Here is a 17,556-nt window from a genome sequence, read left to right as displayed (position 1 = left end):
TCTGTATCCTTAATAGGGTTAATTGTAAAAAAGAGGTGCTTGTAAAATCTTACGTTTTAAGTATTTTATTTCCCAGTATATTGCTAAATAATTTTGCAGTTAAACCAAAAAGTAAGAATTATCAGAGATGAGTATGGAATACTTACAACTAGAAAATGGTTGCTGAACCATCTGAATTTCTATAAAAGCATCAATAAACATGTAAAAACACAGTCTTGTAAAATCAATTACAATCTGAAATGCCAGATTGTCTTCACAATGGCCACAACATGAATATTGATGGATTTTTGCAACCAAAAACTAACTGTGATTTGGCCCAAGCATCGCTTAATACAGCAATCAAACATGTCTGAAAACTGGGACATGTATTTCTGCCATTTCCTATTCTCTCAGCTATTCAGCATCCAATAATTCTCATTAGGAAAAAAAAATGCTACCTGATCACAATTTTATTCTCTTATGGAGTTGTGCTGCATCTTGCATACATTCTTGGATAAATGAAGAAAAGTGGATAAAAAAGATGAGTAGAAATAGACATCCTATAAAAACTACTTGTAAAGTACTGTAAATCTGCAAAATATCTGTGGCATTACACAGGTTACTGCTGATGCAAAGGAAAAAACTGCTATTTAACCACTTCATGAATGTGAACAATTCACTTGTTCCCAGCCATTCAGAATGATGTGACATTCCAAATGTTTATAAAAATTGGGTAATAAAAGAATTAAGTCAATACCCTTAAGTATAATAAATAATGGTGTTTATTACGGTCGGGGCTGACCACGAGTGTTTGTTCCATATCTGCCTGGGACATTTGCAAAACCAGTTCTGAATCCTTGAGCTTCTCCCATTCCTGGTATTCCAAGTCCTTGATTGAGTACACTGCTGTAGGGTGCAGATCCATGATTAAAGCCCAATCCATAGGGCTTTGTCTGAGTGTTTAAAAGGATGACTGGATTCACATTTTTGCCAGGTGTGTTAAAAGAAAATTCTGGTGGTGGGCTGGTGGGTTTAGCTGGAGTGGAGGTAACAGGATTCAAATTATCAGCAGCTTTCAAAGATGGCATTGGAATAATGTGATGATCTGAAAGGTTCAGAATATTGTTTGCAATAGGCACAGATGATATGGTAGGTCTGATCCAGTCATCTTTGAAAATCTGAACAGTCAAGGTAGAGACCAATGTGTATAATCTGTTAGTGACATGGGCAAGTACCATTTGCTCATTTGCATCTCTCCGAATTCGGACATGGACTGATCCAGCCTAGAAAGTGATAAAAACAAGTTGGCTGTTAATTGTTACTCCAATAAAGATTCCCCACATGCATTTGAGAAGAGGCAAATTACCCTGCAGAGAATTACACATAAACCTTTTGCAGTGCAAATTACTGACTAAGTTAAGAACCTTATTACAGGATACATTCTGATCTTTCCTAATGTGTTGTTCCCTTATGAACATACCAAGATCATCATTCAGGAAAAGTGAGTCTTAGAACCAAACTATACAATATAACATGTGTTGGCAGGAAAAGCAACAACTGGAAAAAAATGGCTCAGAAGAACAAAGTGCAAATTTAGGCATAAGTGGCAGAACAGTAAACTGAGAGCTATTTTTACATCAGAAAAAGATAACAGATGCCTTTTTTATTGTTTTAAGAAGGGTAGGATACTAGAAGAAACCAGTGAAGAAATATTCTAAGTGTCTTAATTTTCCAGCTGTCACAAAATACCTGCATCAACTCGGGAATAACCAAATTCTGTGTGATCATACTGTATCACAAAAAAATACCCCTTCATTTTTTTCAGCTTACAGAATTATTGGTACACAACTGTAATTATTTTGTTCTACCTTCTCCCCTAGAAATGCTGAAAATATGATTCTACTATCTATTGTAGGCCTTTGGTGCTTGAAGGGTTACAGTTATTTCTCTCTTCCTAGATAATTTACACTAACACACCATTTCAAAACATGCCATAGTTGTACTTTTCTTCACTCCAAAATACGAAAGAAATTCTACAGTTGCAAAAATGCATACTTTAAGCCAGAACTGCAGTATACATTAATAATGTTAACTAACAACAATGCTTTAAAAAAATGTGAAGGACAGAGGAAGAGAAGTTTTGCAATAAAGCACATGGACGAGTACTGACTACACCAAAATTTTTTATAGTTAATATTTCAGAAGAAATATCTTAATTTATGTAAATTTAAAAATTAAAGTAGTATCTGACAACAAAGTCTAGAAAGTTAATAAAGGCATAAACTTACCAAAGTGCCAAAACCTAATGTCCAGAAATGCTCATTTCGAACTTCCAAGACACCATCCAAAGTTGAAACCTAATTTTACACAAACATCCACAAATACGAAAATAAATTATACGTTTCAAATCCCTTTAGAAATGTATTTTTGTACATAAATTAATAACAATTAATTTTCAGCAGTGAAATAAAAGCTCCATACAGATGATGTCTGTTAATGTCACTAATGCTTATCTAACACACTTGTGATACCCTTAAACATCCAAATCCATCAAAAAAGTTTTAAGAAACGTATTTCAAGTAGCTCTTGCTGCCAAACTGAAGTAAGTTCTCAACTTGACATGCTGTAATTCAACAACTGCCTGTACTCCTCTTCCTCCTTCAACTCACATTTGTAAACCACTTCAACAGTAGCTCAAGTTTAAATAAAAACAGCCTGCACTGCTTAAATAATTTGTTCCAAATACCTAAAAGACACTATTCATCTTGGAAAACAATATTCATATTTTCTATATGCAGCTAAAAAAATTATTTTAGCAAATTTCTTGGACTGGTCAGAAAAATTCTTCACATTCCTGAATGCTTATTAGCTGTACATACTGTGCTATGTATTATACACTGACTTACCTCTCTAAGAAGTTTATCTAACTGGCCAATCACATGAGGTGGGGTTGTCTTCAAAAAGAAAAAGTAAAGAAAATACGAGTTATAATAAAGATTAACTGGTCCTGTTGAAGTAAGAGAACCTTTCAGTCTGGTCTACCCACACAAGAGACCAACGGCATTTTCATTAAATTCTTATGACTTCATGATGCATATTTGCACAACCTTTAACATTCCTGTAACACATCACAAATTCCCATAGGAATATTTCCTATTTGCAAGCTTAAAACAGATTTCAAGGGGTTTTTTTTAAACCACAAAATCTGTTGATTTGTAAGGCTGCCTTACCTGGAGTAGTACTTTCCCACTGTAGACACTCATGGGATACATGGTTCCAAATGTCATCAAAGCAATTGCTATAGCAGATGCTGTGTCCACAGCAAAATAATTGCTAGGGAGAAAGAGCAATTTTAAAGAAACGCTGGTATTTATGTTTTTGAAAGACAGAACAGCTTACTTATTATTCTTTTTTCATTCTTTTAAATTATATAAACTTAAGAGAATTTTACAGATACTAATCTCATTTGAACTCTCATTTATCTTGGACAATAGACAGATGCATCCACGGAGTTGCAATGCCATTCATATAAAATGCAGCTCTACATCAGATAACTCCTTTCATGTAAAAATGTATTTTCTCACAGACTGAATAAAAAAAAAGAGCTACTGTTTTAAAACAACAACTGCACATACTTGATTTCAATGAGCATATATGTAATGCAAAGAGCCAGAGCTCCAGCAATATCAATCAAGACAAAAGGGTTCATCCGTGGCAGAAAGATGCTACTCAATCCTGGGATGATTCCACAAATACTGCAACAAAACAGAAAAAGAAGTTGTCAGACAGCTTTCACCACTACTTTGAAATTCCAAAATTACAGACATCATTTAGCTTTTAACTTCTAACACACCTTGCCATCATAGCATATGATGAGCACTGTAAAGGCCTCAGTAATTCTGCTCAAAGGCTGCTCTCAGCAAAAATTAATCAAGTGGTTTTTTTTCTGGGAACACAGCTCTATGATATAACTGCATCAGCTGTCTGCAACACAAGTGCTTCATGGGTTCAATACTGGTATTACAGAGATGTATATAGCGAGAGATTTATCTATCACCTGTCTTCAATCCATCTGCCACTCTGCCACCTTGGTCTGCAAAGGTGTCCTAAAGTCAAAGCTAACTAATTCATGGAGTCTGAAAGGAGAAAGCAGACCAGCTAGCTGCATAAGCGGAGATGAAAAAAATGCAGGAGGGAATGCTGGGAAAATTACTTATTTATAGTTATTTCCTGTCAATGGGAGTATGAAGTGCAAAAGGAGTTTCTGTACTTCCCACCATGCATATCATGTCCTGGAAAATTTCAAGGCAAAGAAATGTTTTGTTGCTATGGTTAAAGCCAACATCTGTTTAGACATCATGTGCTGGCCTGCTTCTTTAAGAATTTTAATCAATATAATTATATACAGGTGCAGATATTTTTAATCAGCATTGATTCACATAACACAGCTGAAACAGCTCCATACATACTAATACAATTTTTTTTAGCAGTTTAACTGTATACAGGCTATCTCAAAACCCAGTAGAAATTATATTACTCTTGATCTGGGACCCCTTCAAGTTATCTATCAGTGTCCTTCCCCTTAAAACTTTGTTTCTAGACCAGTAAGAGGAAAGCTGTGCTACTGTCTGTGATTGGTATCCACCTTTTTTTGTTTTTACAGTAAAACTTGGTCAAGCTAATTATTAAGTCTTCCAAAAATATTTCAGAGATTTTGGTTCTGATGATGTAACATCTTATACCCATACACAGTCAATTCTTCTGTTATCAAGTCAGCATTCTCTGCTTTCTGTAACTGTTAAAAAGATCACAAGATGCAGAAACAGGTAGGTTTTGAAGCATACTTAACATGTTTTACAGCTTGGTTAAATATTTTTCTTTTCATACTGACAGATAGTTTTAAGAACTGTGTATGGATTAAAATAAACTTCCCCAACATCTGACAAAACCATTTGCAAATAATGTTATCTTGCATTCAGATATCCAATACAAGCAAGACAGTTAACAGACAAGATGAATGAGCAACACTGCTTATATCCCTGGAAGACATGGACTTTCCAGTTTCCTGCTGGACAGGAGAGAAGTTTCCATAGCTATGGTTCAGTGAGTAACCTGTTTCATAGATCACATTTAAACTCAACCATCTGAATAATTTGTTCAGCCCACAAAGTAAATAAACATGAATTACAAAATATATCACTCAGTAATGCATGTTGTGAAATGCAGTTCAAATATGTACAGGATAATGCTAGTTTTCCTATTCTCGCCCAAAGAGAATTACATATAATGTACTGAACATATATACTCAAAAGAAAAGCTATCCAGAAAGATGTATTTCTGTTAGATTAATGTATCTGGAAAATATGGGAGACAATGTTTGTTCCAGAGTTCATACATGAGACCTACAGTAGTTAAAGCTATTTTAAAAGCTCTAATACAAGTTTATGCCTCAATACTCCTCCAAAATGTTATTATACACACAAAATCAACACTGCCTTACAGAAGCTAATGATTTTGAAAAAGAATATAAAGCTTCACCTTCTACTAAGATCTGCAACATGTTCCTGAAGCCAACTTGTGCTGGCAGCTACAAAAGAAATAAGGTAATAAAGTTACCACAATTTTAAATACCATTTTAAAGTTACTACATTTTAAAGCACACATAAGTTTTATTTTAAGGGAAGAATTCAATAAATACAGAGTGAATGAGTAAATACATCTCAACTGTTTCCGTCACATCCCGAGATCTTCCTGTCCCTATCTACCACACTCAACAATACCCTGGCACTTGAAAAAAGCCCCAAGTCTGTCTTTTCCAAGCAGCAAGTACAACATCCATCTTTCATAATAATCTGAACTGATTAAATACAAATATAATTGCAGGTTATAACCATTATCTTTTATATAATATAGTGTAAAATAGATATTTATAACTATGGACAATTTACAGGACAATTACAACAGGACAATTTACAATGGCAGGAATGACTGCAAACTACTTCACAACAAAAAAGGTAAAGATCTTTTAAAAAGAACTGTTGCATTAACTTATTTCTGAATCCATTAATACATCCATAAAATGTGTAGAAAGTTCTGGTATCTGTCACATGACCTTCACTGGTTGAATTTAAAAGATTGAAAATAAAAGATACTGCAGCACTAAAATAATACTTGGTTTATCATACTATCGACCTCAGACTACTTAGAGACTTATAAGCAAACTGGAGTCGAAAATCAGATGGCAATTCTAATGCACAAAGTTACGTTAACAGAGGTAATAGTAACATACACGCAAATAGTTAAGAAAATTACCAGAAAAGTTATACCTTGCTAAAATAGGAACATTAACATTTTTTTCTCAATTCTTGTCACAGTCTAATTTATCACATACCTTCAGAGACATAAGCAAAAGGCTTATTCTTAATGGAAAGCATTGTAAATAAGTTGAAAAAGAGAGCCACAAAAGTACCAACCAGCAGTCGTCCCCTAGGGAGGGGAAAAAAGGCGTCTTAATTTCCCATCATTACAGAACATGTCATCGAGCTGTAACTACCAATAACAGTATCCAAATATTTTGCTCGGTTTCATTCATGAGGCTGAAAACCAGTAGAATAAACTAGTGTAATACTTAAAGACCAGCAGTGTATTATCCTTGTAAGGGTTATATGAGATCACTGAACTTTGTACATTATTGTTACCCCATAACACTCATAACACCAAGTAACAGCTCTTAACTAACTGCATATATGCACACACATATATATTAGCCCTTAGAAGATATAAACACATTGTCCCCTCAGCAGCACAGCTAAGAAGCTTAACATTCAATGGCATCATGCCATATACCCCAGTCTTCTTCTGGAACTACTTCCAACATATGTCCCTTGTCCCATTCCTTTGCCCCGTAACACCTTCTTTTCCTCTCCCCGTGGTCTTTATAGTCTGAACCCTCTTTGCAAAACCTTCAGTTCCCTGTTGACCACAGCATCCTTCCCCCCCACATACCAGGCCTTCCAAGAGGCCACAAGAAACAAAAGGAACTGAATGAGGAAAAGCAGCAATGTGTAGTTAGATCACTATTTGAGATAACATGAGCATTAAATTTCAATTGTACCTTGAAAAGAACCATTTACAGTATAGGTTGCACATTGTTTGAAACAAATACCAAGGCACCAAAAGCAATTTGGTACTGAAAGTACTTGCATAACTAATATATGCTAGATAACAATTAGAAACATAAAAGGACAACATATTTTATACATCAAAATAATTTCTTACGTGTGTATCTCAGGCTGCTCCAGAAAGCGCTCCGCACTACAAGAATAATTGAACATTTGAGTTATATTCAAACAGTAAACCCTTGATACCTGCAGTATGTTTTTACAGTTCCTTAGCATTAGCTGCTATTCATAAACAAAAACTGATGAAGTACTGCAAAAAATGGATTGCTTAAATAAACACAGAAACTTTTAAAAGCAATGAAAGCATTTAACACTGAATCAAAGCAGATGTGATTTAGATTTCCCAAATATTTCCAAATTGTGCCATATACATGCTAGCTACCATGAATGCAGCCTACATGATAAAAATATGCTTGTAAATGAACATGCAAAATAATATTGTTACTGGCACCACCACCAGTGTTGGTGGCCACAACAAACTAAGTGTGAAATTCCTGACTTAGAGCCTCACATTAAGCAAGGTCAAATAAAGTAGACATTTGATACTGTGGTGGAGATATAGATCTTTTTTCACCCACCAGTGAGTTAACAAATGAGCTTCAGCTGTAACAGAAAAACCTGTTAAGTTTGTGGAATTTCCTAAAATTGATGTTGGAAAGTTTGGAGGTTTTGACAGAGGGCGACTCATTCCAGTGGACTGTCACTTCAATATATTGACCTTATAGTATAAAGTTACTAAGTTGTTAATACAGCCCTTTACACAGAAAATAGAAAAATAGATCACTTGAATAAATAAGGGAAGGTATACTTCTGCAGTTTTAAACTCCAGATGTTAACAAAAGCGTCTTCATCTTTAAAAACTAAAATAATGTTTTAGGCTAACCTCCTGAAATACAAATGCTTCCAAGTATAGATGATATGGCAAATTAATACTTGAGCAAACTTTGGGGGAGTGAAGAAATTGATGTTTTAAACATTCAGCTCCTTGATACATTATGAAGCTGCTTTGACTTCAAAGAGTAACAGAAGTAAAACCAAAATACTTTTATTTGTTAATGAACTTTAAAAAGGCAAGATGTATAAGCAAATGCATTAAATTAATTACACAACCTTTTGGAAAAAGTATTCTTAAAATCATTAAATCTTTCCCGAGAGAACTTTTTAAGAACATTTATCAGTTCCCATCTTTACATCTAAAGCCTACATGTAGTGTAATAAATGTAAGCAAGCAGTAAGGTTTAGACATATTTTTTTAAAATCTTTGAGTTTTTCCTAAATACAGCACTCATAGAATGTATGGGCTTTTGGTTGATCTGGACTATATCTTCATATTTTAAAAAATTAAAGAAAACAGGACATAACCCTACCTTTCTTTCAGTATAAAAAGAGCACCAAGCTGTGCCAGAACTGTAGATGCAAATACAGCTAGAACTTCAAACCTTTCAAACCTGAAATTTGAGAATTAAGTTTAGAAACACTGAACATTGAACAATGCATCCAATAGAATCTTTTCTGTGCAAGAACCAGCAGGATACACCTACTTTTTCCAATTCATTCAACAGCACACCAATGGGAAAAAAGTTTTATGGAATAGTCAATATTTTCAGTCTCTTTTAACACACCACTTATCAAAAACACCTTAATATTAAGCATTTCTTAATTCTTCTTGCTGTCTGTCAGAGACACCTTAAAATTAAGCATTTCTTATTCTTCCTGTTCATCCCCTACTCTGTAATTGTTCTTCACACAAAGTCCTGGCCCTCCTCACTTTTAGGCTCTTTCACATAGAAATTATTACTAATGGCTGTTTGGCAATCCACGCAATGACAGTGAGCAACGTATGAAACACTGCATTATCAAACATTACATCTTGTCATTAGTACTTACCCAAATGAATAGACTGGGCTGGGCTTCTTCATCTTTACCCAGTAGCTTATTAGACATGTTACCAAACTGAAAAATGGAGGAGAATTAGACTGTGATAAATAACAGCAGCCTTTACAAACTGCATAATCTACAAATGCACACTTGAGCCACCAGAACTCAACAAACAAATACTGCCACATCTAGCCCTGAACTCAACCTCCAACAGTGATGTTCCAAATGCTGCTCATGTGCTTTCTGAACTTGCCTAGAAATGCTGCTTAAATGAGAAGGAATCTGATAAGTAAGACAGAAGAATAAAGGAAAAGCAAAGAAATCTCTCCATTAAAGTTTTATTTTAGAGATATACCATGAATTAGATTTGGTACTCTAGAGTAAGTCTCAGGTCACACCAAGTACTGACTTTCCTTTTTCATGGTGTAATTTCTCTATGTATATGGCCAAAACAGATTAACTTTCTTTGGCTGCTTTCACCTACACAAGCTCTAATCTAACTGGCCATTCACTGACAGCCACAGGTCCCTCTTGCTCTCTTCTGTCCAAATTTTCCTCTCATACTGAACATCTAGAATTCCAATTATTTTGGAATCTCCATGGTAATAGTTAGAATGTTTCAAGGGTAATTATAGTTTTCTCTGCCTATTTTTCATCTGTTGAACAATTTTTTCTCTACTGAACAATTTTTTCAACTGGAATCCACATAGATTCAGTGTCATCTGTGCTTTCATGAAGTCCTTTTGTAATTAATAACAATGTTAAATCAGACTGGATCAAGAACTCATCCCTACAACTGATGAACAATCACGTCCTCACAACTTGATCCTCAGCTGCACAGAATAAAGGTAAAAGCACAGGAAGTAATACTGTTCACATACAAAGCCATGAACTCATATTCTCAGTAAGACTATTATATGCATCCAGGCAACGACAAAAAGAAAAGAAGCAGAAATTGATTTTTGCAGCAGAATTACTGAGCACTGCTCTCCCTTACAGCAAATCAAAATGCTTGAAAGAGATTGCTGTGAGTTAGAATAATCTTCTAGTCCAACCCCTAAATAACCTAAGACAGGAGTGCCAGGGATGTCCTACCGCCTCCCAAAACTAAAACAAAAAGAAATTCCATACGAATGGGAAGTACCGCATCAACACTTTCCCCAATCTCCCCAAGGTATTCCCAAAAAAGGTATTTTGAGTCAAGACAACAAAAATTCAGTAGATACAAAATTCTAAGAGAAAGACAAGATTCATTAGAGTTAAATCTTAATTCTAATGCAGTCATAGATCAATTTTTGTGTGCCTATCACAACAAGTAATTTTTGTTTCTGCATGTTTGCTGATGTTATTTATGAATGTTTTACTGTAAGTCAGATAAGTTATAGTATGTAGTGGACATATGTATGACTCAGAAAGCTGATCTATACCTTTTATAAGATAGGGAGATAGCAAGGAAGATAATGCAGGCTAATATTTTAAAAATACATACATTTTATTTCCCAACCACCGCTACCACTTTGTATCTTAGATAAGAACTGAATATATTTCATGTCTGTATTATCACTATGACCAAAAGTGTTCAGAACTATCATATTAAAAGTATAATTTTGTTAGAACACAAGAAAAATGCTGAAAATATCTAATGACCTTATGTACAGAGTGCTTGGTATCTAGCTTGCGAAATATCTTTGAAATAGAATTACATGCTTCTTGTTTCCTGGTGTTAAAACTGAGGGCTACTTCACAATCAGTGACTACGGCATTAGGAAAATGCTCTGACAGAACAACCAGACAACAGTTTTGTGCCATATTGTTTTAATATTTATTGTTTCATTCTCAGTATTGCTATGGTGGGGTTTACAATCTATTTATTGGGTGCAATTTTATTTAAGCTATATTTAAACCAATTACTGTTTCTGTACTGATGACTAAGTTACATGACTTAGAACCTGTAAGTAAATTCCAAATGTATAGAAACATACCGACAAAATGAACAGTAAGACAAAATGGGAAAAAAACTCACCTGAAAAGGTCAAAGATTGTCAAATATGTGTAAGCAGTTAAAGCTGTAAAGAAAAGTAAATATTAAAATGTAATACTTAATTTTTCAATGCAAAAATCACTTCTATTCCAAGTCCCTTTTGTGCAGCTCTTTCCAGTCTTCTAACTACATAAACTGTCGCTGCTGATAGAACAAGTCTCTTTTATTCTAAAGACACCATATATTTAATGTCATAAGCAGGTTGATTACGGCAATCTTAATTCAACTAAAGCATGTTGTAAAGCCCAGATACAAAAGGTATATCACATTTGTGACTAAGTTGTGACTTGGAATTTAAGTACTGGAAAGTGAGGAGATCTTCCAGAAACACATCACTTACCAAAGTAAGAGATCTCTTATGTGTGTTATTGCAGTGAAAAATAGGTTGAACTGAGTATTTTACTTGTCTTTCATCTCTAACCTATCTTGAAACTGCAAGAAAACCTGCACCAATAATTAAAAACTAAAATAGCATTCTATTCTCAGTGCAGGTGATGGGAAGCATATTGAAGCCCCTATCCAAAAACAGAAGGCACACAAAACTGCACTGGGTCTGGCTGCTCTGGAGCTCATTTCCCCACAGCAGCCCCCACAGTGCTGTGCTTCGCAGTAGCAGCTACAGAGGTGTTGAGAACACTCCAGTCTTGGCTACTGCTGAGCATTCCTTAGAAGCAAAGAAGTCTTAAGCCTTTTCTAAGCTACAAACATCCTCATTCAACTGCAAGTAAGGGTCTCTGCCTGTCAGTGGTGCTACTTATACAAGGAACAGGTTTGAGGACTAGTAACTCAAAAGTCTGCTGGTTTTCAGTCTTAAAGATGAGGAAGCTACTGCAGGAAACAAACGACCAGCAGGACTGAAAAACTGCGCAAACTTTGAAGGACTTCCACCCATCTAAACCTGTCTGTGAAAATTGCTTCTAAGCTGACTGTGGCAAATCAAAAGGAAGCACTTTCTGCACCAGGCTGTGCAAACCCCTAGCTCCATTAAGTACTGGATTTGGCTTTTTCAGTCAGCTGGAACTCCACAAGCTAAGAACAGCATGGTTTCAGTTGTAGTTTCTGTTGTAGTACATGAGAGCCACCTACCTATGCTGTTTGTAGAGCTGCACCACATGAGCAGGAAGCCAATACATATTAAATTTATAGCACCAAACAGTAAAATCTTCCAGGACTGTTGATGAGAATAAATATGTATTTTACACCTTCCAAAATTTACAAGACAGAAATATATCTATCTGGTCTTAAAAAACAATATTGCAGTACTTGGTCATGCAAACAGAACCAGCTTATTATCTTCCCTCCCAAAAATTCACCACTCTACCACTCATTGCAGAACAGCAAGCCCTTAGTCTATTTTAAACTTTACAGATTATTTTAAAACTCATTTATGAATGCCACCATGCTTAAAATACCTTTTTGGTCTAAAAAAACCCCCACCCATCTATAATATTTGCATTTTATTACAGCAGACAGCATCTGATTCTTGAAGACCAACTTGTGCAACTTTATTTTAACGGGTTCCTTTATTTGTGCTGAAACTTTGGTCCCAAAAACATCTGAACACATTCAGTTTACAGTTCCACTGAACCCATCAGATGTAAGTGTAATTCTGGAGGACACTAATTCACAGGGACAATGCACAGAAGCAATACAGCTTCAAAGAGATTTTTTTTTTTTAAGCACAGCTAGAAAAAGTCAAAGAAAAAAATTCACAATATATTTAAGTTAATAGCATATCTTAACTTACTATAGCTAATGTACTTTTATTATAATTACAATTTTTTAAGCAACACTTACCCTTCGGTCTGCTGCAACCAACCTAAATTCATGTGTTAACTTTCCAACAAATGATTTCTGTGATTTGCGGAACAGGTGTATTGTCCCCTTAAAAAAATCAACAGTTTAATTAAAAACTTTACTTAAAACATAATTTAAATTAGCAAAAAGGAAATCTTCATTTATGAACTATTTTCACAATTAAATCAAAGACTCAGGTGAACTTTTTGTTAACCAGAAACTTTATCACAAACTTTAAACTCAACCATATATTGGTAGACATTTCACATGGTTAGAAAATCACTATTACTTAGAATCAAACTTCATTTAGACACAATCCACAACTCAGGTTTACCAGAAAAGACACTAAAGTATCACTTAAAGAGTGGGTTTTAACTTTTATTTAGATGAAACTACTACAAGACAGTCTGAAAACAAATATTTTTCTTCATCAAAGCACACTTCCCACCCTAACGCAATGGATTTATTAAACAGGAAAATATTGTTTATAGATCTATAAAGGAGAACCCACCACAGAAGTAAAAACAATGCTGGTGATGTGGTGGACACAAGGCCAGTAACAAAATGAGACATACCAACAATCCTGGCTCTGAGTTAACCTAAAGGGTTGCTACATGGCTCTCCTGCAAGCTTGACAGGGAGCAGACTACCAGAGAAATTCATCTGCCATGACACTTGTCTCCCTTTCCTCGGAGGGTCCAAGCTCCTGGTTGTCCTCTGTTCTGCTCTCCCCACAAAGAAGTAAGCCTTCCACATGAAAAGTCCTTCTGATTTGCAATAGAAATTTGTGGATTTTTAATGGATGGTCAGTCATCTGCAGCAGTTCGGGGCCAGATTAAGTAAGGCTTGATTTTAAGCTATCACAACTTAGCTGCCAGCAGAAGGCAAAAGGACATACTAATGGGCTCTTCACTAAAATAAATTTAATTTCAGACATTTTGTCAACACAGCTGCATTTCATATTATCTGAGAAATACTAGTGTGCCATGAATTAAACTTTAAGCACTACTACGGATCGCAAGTTTAGATCATCTTGGACAAAACACTGACACCTACTCTTTTCTTTATTAGCAAATCATTACATGATTATTTTAATTCTTAATAGACACGTGCAGGATGCCAGAACACCTTGGAAAGCTTTTCTAGCAGGCAGTGGATGGTCTGCTTATGAAAGAATCACAGAATATCCTGAGTTGGAAAGGACCCACAAAGATCATAGAAGTCCAACTCATGGCTCTGCAGAGGACATTGCAAGAGTCACACCATGTACCTGAGAGCATTGTCCAAGCACTTCTTAAGCTCTGTCAGGCTGGTGCTGCGAACACTTCCCTGGGGAGTTGTTCCAGTGCTCAGCCACCCTCTGGGTGAAGAAACTTTTCCTGATATCCACCCTAAACCTTCCTGACACAACTCCAGGTCATTCTCTGAGTTCCTGTCACTGGTCCCCACAGAAAAGCGATCAGTGCCTGCCCCTCCTCTTCCCCCAGTGAGGAAGGTGTACCCGCAGTGAGGTCTGCCCTCGCTCTCCTGAGGCAGAACAGACCAAGTGACCTCAGCCACTTCTCACACGCTTCCCCTCCAGACCCTTCACATCTTTTCAGCCCTCCTTGTCGCCTTTGCAGCCACGCTTTCCTGTTGGCACTGCGCACCTCGCCCAGCCACACCTCGCTGTTTACAAAGGATGCCGTGTATCACAGCTGTGTGCTCTGTGCCACAGGGGACCTGTGCAGACTCACGCAGGCCACAGCCCACCCCTGGAAGCAAGCTCCAACTCAGCACACGTTGTATCTTGGCATTAAGGCATGCCTAGATCCTACAGTTCTGCCGAGAGCTCGGCGCTGGGCAGGGCGGCTGCCCCACACCTCAGCCAGCCCCGGAGGTGCTGAAAGCGCTCCAGAAGTGTTTCTGCAGCCAGCGGCGCTGTCTGCTCCAACAGGTGACAGCACCTGCTATGGATACCCACGTCACTTTAGCGGTGCTCAGCACGACAAGGGAACATTTCGCCTCCCAGATGAAGACACACACGCGGCGGTCGTTCCCAGCAGATCGGGTTTTCGTCTTTGAGAAGCGAGCCACAGAGCGACACGGCGGAGCGAGCGCACCATAACCCGTCTGTCCTGCGGCGAGTCCCGGCTCCCCGAGCGATGCGCGCTGAGGGCTCGGACCGCAGCCGGAGGCAGCTCCGGCACAGGAGCTCCCAGGGCCCCAGCACCCAGCCGGGCCCGGCCGCGGTGCCGCCGGCCCGGTGACGGCGCTGGAGGGGCGGGCGGAGAGCCCCGGGGAGGAAACACCGCAGGGCAGCGGCGTCCCGCGCTACCCCGGGCCCGGCACGGGTCGCGCCAGCCCGGCTGCCCCGCGACGCCGCCGCCCCGCCGAGGGAGCGGGCGCTTCCAGCAGCCTCCGCAGGCCGTGCTCCACGCACGACTTTCCTTCCCCTTCCCTCCGTGCCCCCAGCAGGGGCCACTCACCATATTACTCCCCGCAGCGGAAGAGACGGCGCCATGCGAGGCCGGAAGGGGCGGGAGAGGTTCCCGTCGCCGCGGCAACCGGCGGGCCCGGCGGGACACGTGGCGGAAGCGGCGGCTCCGTCCCCATCCCGCGGGACATGCGGCCCGAGCCCTTCCCTCGCTCCCCCCCGGCCGGCGGCAGGCTGCGGTGCAGGCCCGCCTTGGGATAGAAAGGTCTGCTTCCGAGAGCCCAAGGAAAGGGTTCCCACGGGTGGTGCCATCATAGACTCAGAGCCCAGCCTATGACCAAACACCACCGTGTCAACTAGTCCAGTCTTTCCTTTAAACACCTCCAGGGATGGTGACTCCGCCGCTTCCCGGGCAGCCTTTCCAATATGTAACCACCCTTTATGTGAAGAAATTCTTCCTAGTGTTATAAATGAAAATTTGTCCAGCCAAATTTAAAATGAAAAAATAAAATATTTATTTGCAATCAAATTCTATCTAGCCAGCCACAAGGAAAGAACAGAGCCGAGCCCGGGGTCGGCCTTGGGTGTGCAACAAAGAGGTCCACCTCAGCAGAGGTTTTCCTCTATGCCCACACACCTCCATCCTGGCACAAGCGGATTTAATCGGGAAAATTCTGCCTGAGGCTAAGATTTCGACAGTCAGTCTTTTCTTCCATTCAGAGTCTATAGGTTAATAAGATTTTCTTTTTTCGTGATGAAGAAGAACAATTCAGTGTCCAGAGTTGTTGAATCCCTTGATGAAATTTAGGGGAACCTGCATTCACATGTATCTGCCCGAGGATTTCCATGATACCCATCTCGGGTCGTTCACGCTATGATCAGTGCCTGGGGTCCCCGCATCTCTCCAGACATGGCCCATCTCCTCGCTGAGCCACATCCTTTTACTATAAATCGGGTTCCAACATACACCAGGTTTCGCGCGAGGGTGGGAGGGACTCCTAATACAAACGTGTATACTCTAACAAATATTCAATATCACATACATCATACTAGAAATGGCACAAATTATATCTACTGCACACAACACTAGTATTCAACCTAAACCTCCCATGGCACAGCTTAAGAGTGTCATAGTCCTAGGCCTATGTGTCTGTCACGATACTCCACGACAGCAATTCCCCAAGGATAGGTTTGCTTCCCAGTACGAGCATTCACTTCTCAGTCCCCACCACCAGCCCTCGCCCTGCCGTGGTACCCGGCGTTAAGGGCACTCAGGACACAGCCTGCAAAGGGCATTTATTTTCCCCAGCAAAACCCCCAAAGGGCAGCAGCTCTCCAAACTACAGGAATTATGTTGACAATTTAGTCACTTTGTTGTGTGCTGAGATTCGTGGAAGTGCTCCCCTTGCTGTGAATATGATGAACATTAGAAGCATCGCAGCCCAGAGGACCGCATGCAGTCCAGCCCCATCCCGGAGCCAGCTGCTATCCAAAGAAGACTTCGAGAGAGGATTCTGCTACTGACTGCTGCTCCCGAGGCTCTGGAACACCGGGACACAAGGTGATAGCCATCCCCCGGGTGGGTGGCCAGCAGGTGGCTTCACTGTGCCCAGCAGCTCCTGTCAGAAGGAATGTGTACGGCAGGACCGCTGTGCATGGAAAGTACAACGCAATCCACAGCAGAAGTCATCTGGGAAGTTCAGATAGCTCTGAAAAATTGTGTTGCAAAGCACCTGCATGGGATTGAATGTACTGAAAGACTTAATCACAAAATAGCTTATTGATTATTTATTATTATTTGCAAAGTAAGAGGAAAAGAGAGGGATAAAAATTGAAGTGAGATATTTTATTAAGCCAGGTTATTGTGCTTAGGAAGAAACTTGAAACAACCTTCTGTAATACTGCCTTAATTTTTGTTCTTTTAAAGTCTATTCAGTTCTCCAGTACCTATAGTTAAAAATGTTATTTACACCTCACCTGTTCTGTATAACATACCAAAATATTTAACTGACTGTGGGTGAGAGAGAGGCCTGTACATCAAATTAAACCAGGAACAAGCCAGTCTTTAATCTGCTTCACAGTTAGTGTGCTTCACAATTAAGTTGTGTGTATTGTCTCCTGTTCCCGTGCATTTGCAGAGGGTGTGATTTTATTATTGATTAAAAAAAAAGATAAAATCATTTTTATTTTCCAGATTTTGAGTGTATCTGGTCCCTAGAGGTATCATTAATTAAGAACAATTATCAGATTTATCAGGTAATTGT

The 17,556-nt window shown here is 38.7% G+C and overlaps 1 protein-coding gene across 2 annotated transcripts; it reads right to left on the bottom strand.

Annotated features, from left to right (window-relative positions):
* Positions 1-49: 49 nt before the first annotated feature.
* On the bottom strand, positions 50-15,452 carry SLC30A6 (solute carrier family 30 member 6). 2 transcript variants are annotated; one of them, XM_002192405.7, is made up of 14 exons: positions 15,345-15,452; positions 12,877-12,963; positions 12,166-12,250; positions 11,062-11,104; positions 9,048-9,113; positions 8,528-8,608; positions 7,258-7,293; positions 6,371-6,465; positions 5,518-5,566; positions 3,615-3,734; positions 3,210-3,312; positions 2,886-2,933; positions 2,268-2,336; positions 50-1,262 (listed from the first exon to the last, which is right to left on the bottom strand). In XM_002192405.7, the coding sequence occupies exons 1-14, from the start codon at positions 15,345-15,347 to the stop codon at positions 765-767; spliced, it is 1,383 nt and encodes a 460-aa protein (XP_002192441.3). In that variant the 5' UTR covers positions 15,348-15,452; the 3' UTR covers positions 50-764. The 2 variants fall into 2 exon arrangements, with proteins under 2 accessions (XP_002192441.3, XP_030124291.3); XM_030268431.4 differs by lacking the exon at positions 15,345-15,452 and adding an exon at positions 14,840-15,327.
* Between the last annotated feature and the right edge of the window lie 2,104 nt (positions 15,453-17,556).

This window comes from Taeniopygia guttata, chromosome 3 (genome assembly GCF_048771995.1).
Source record: "Taeniopygia guttata chromosome 3, bTaeGut7.mat, whole genome shotgun sequence".
Taxonomy (NCBI): Eukaryota; Metazoa; Chordata; class Aves; order Passeriformes; family Estrildidae; genus Taeniopygia; species Taeniopygia guttata.
This window is presented reverse-complemented; position numbering and strand designations above follow the sequence as displayed.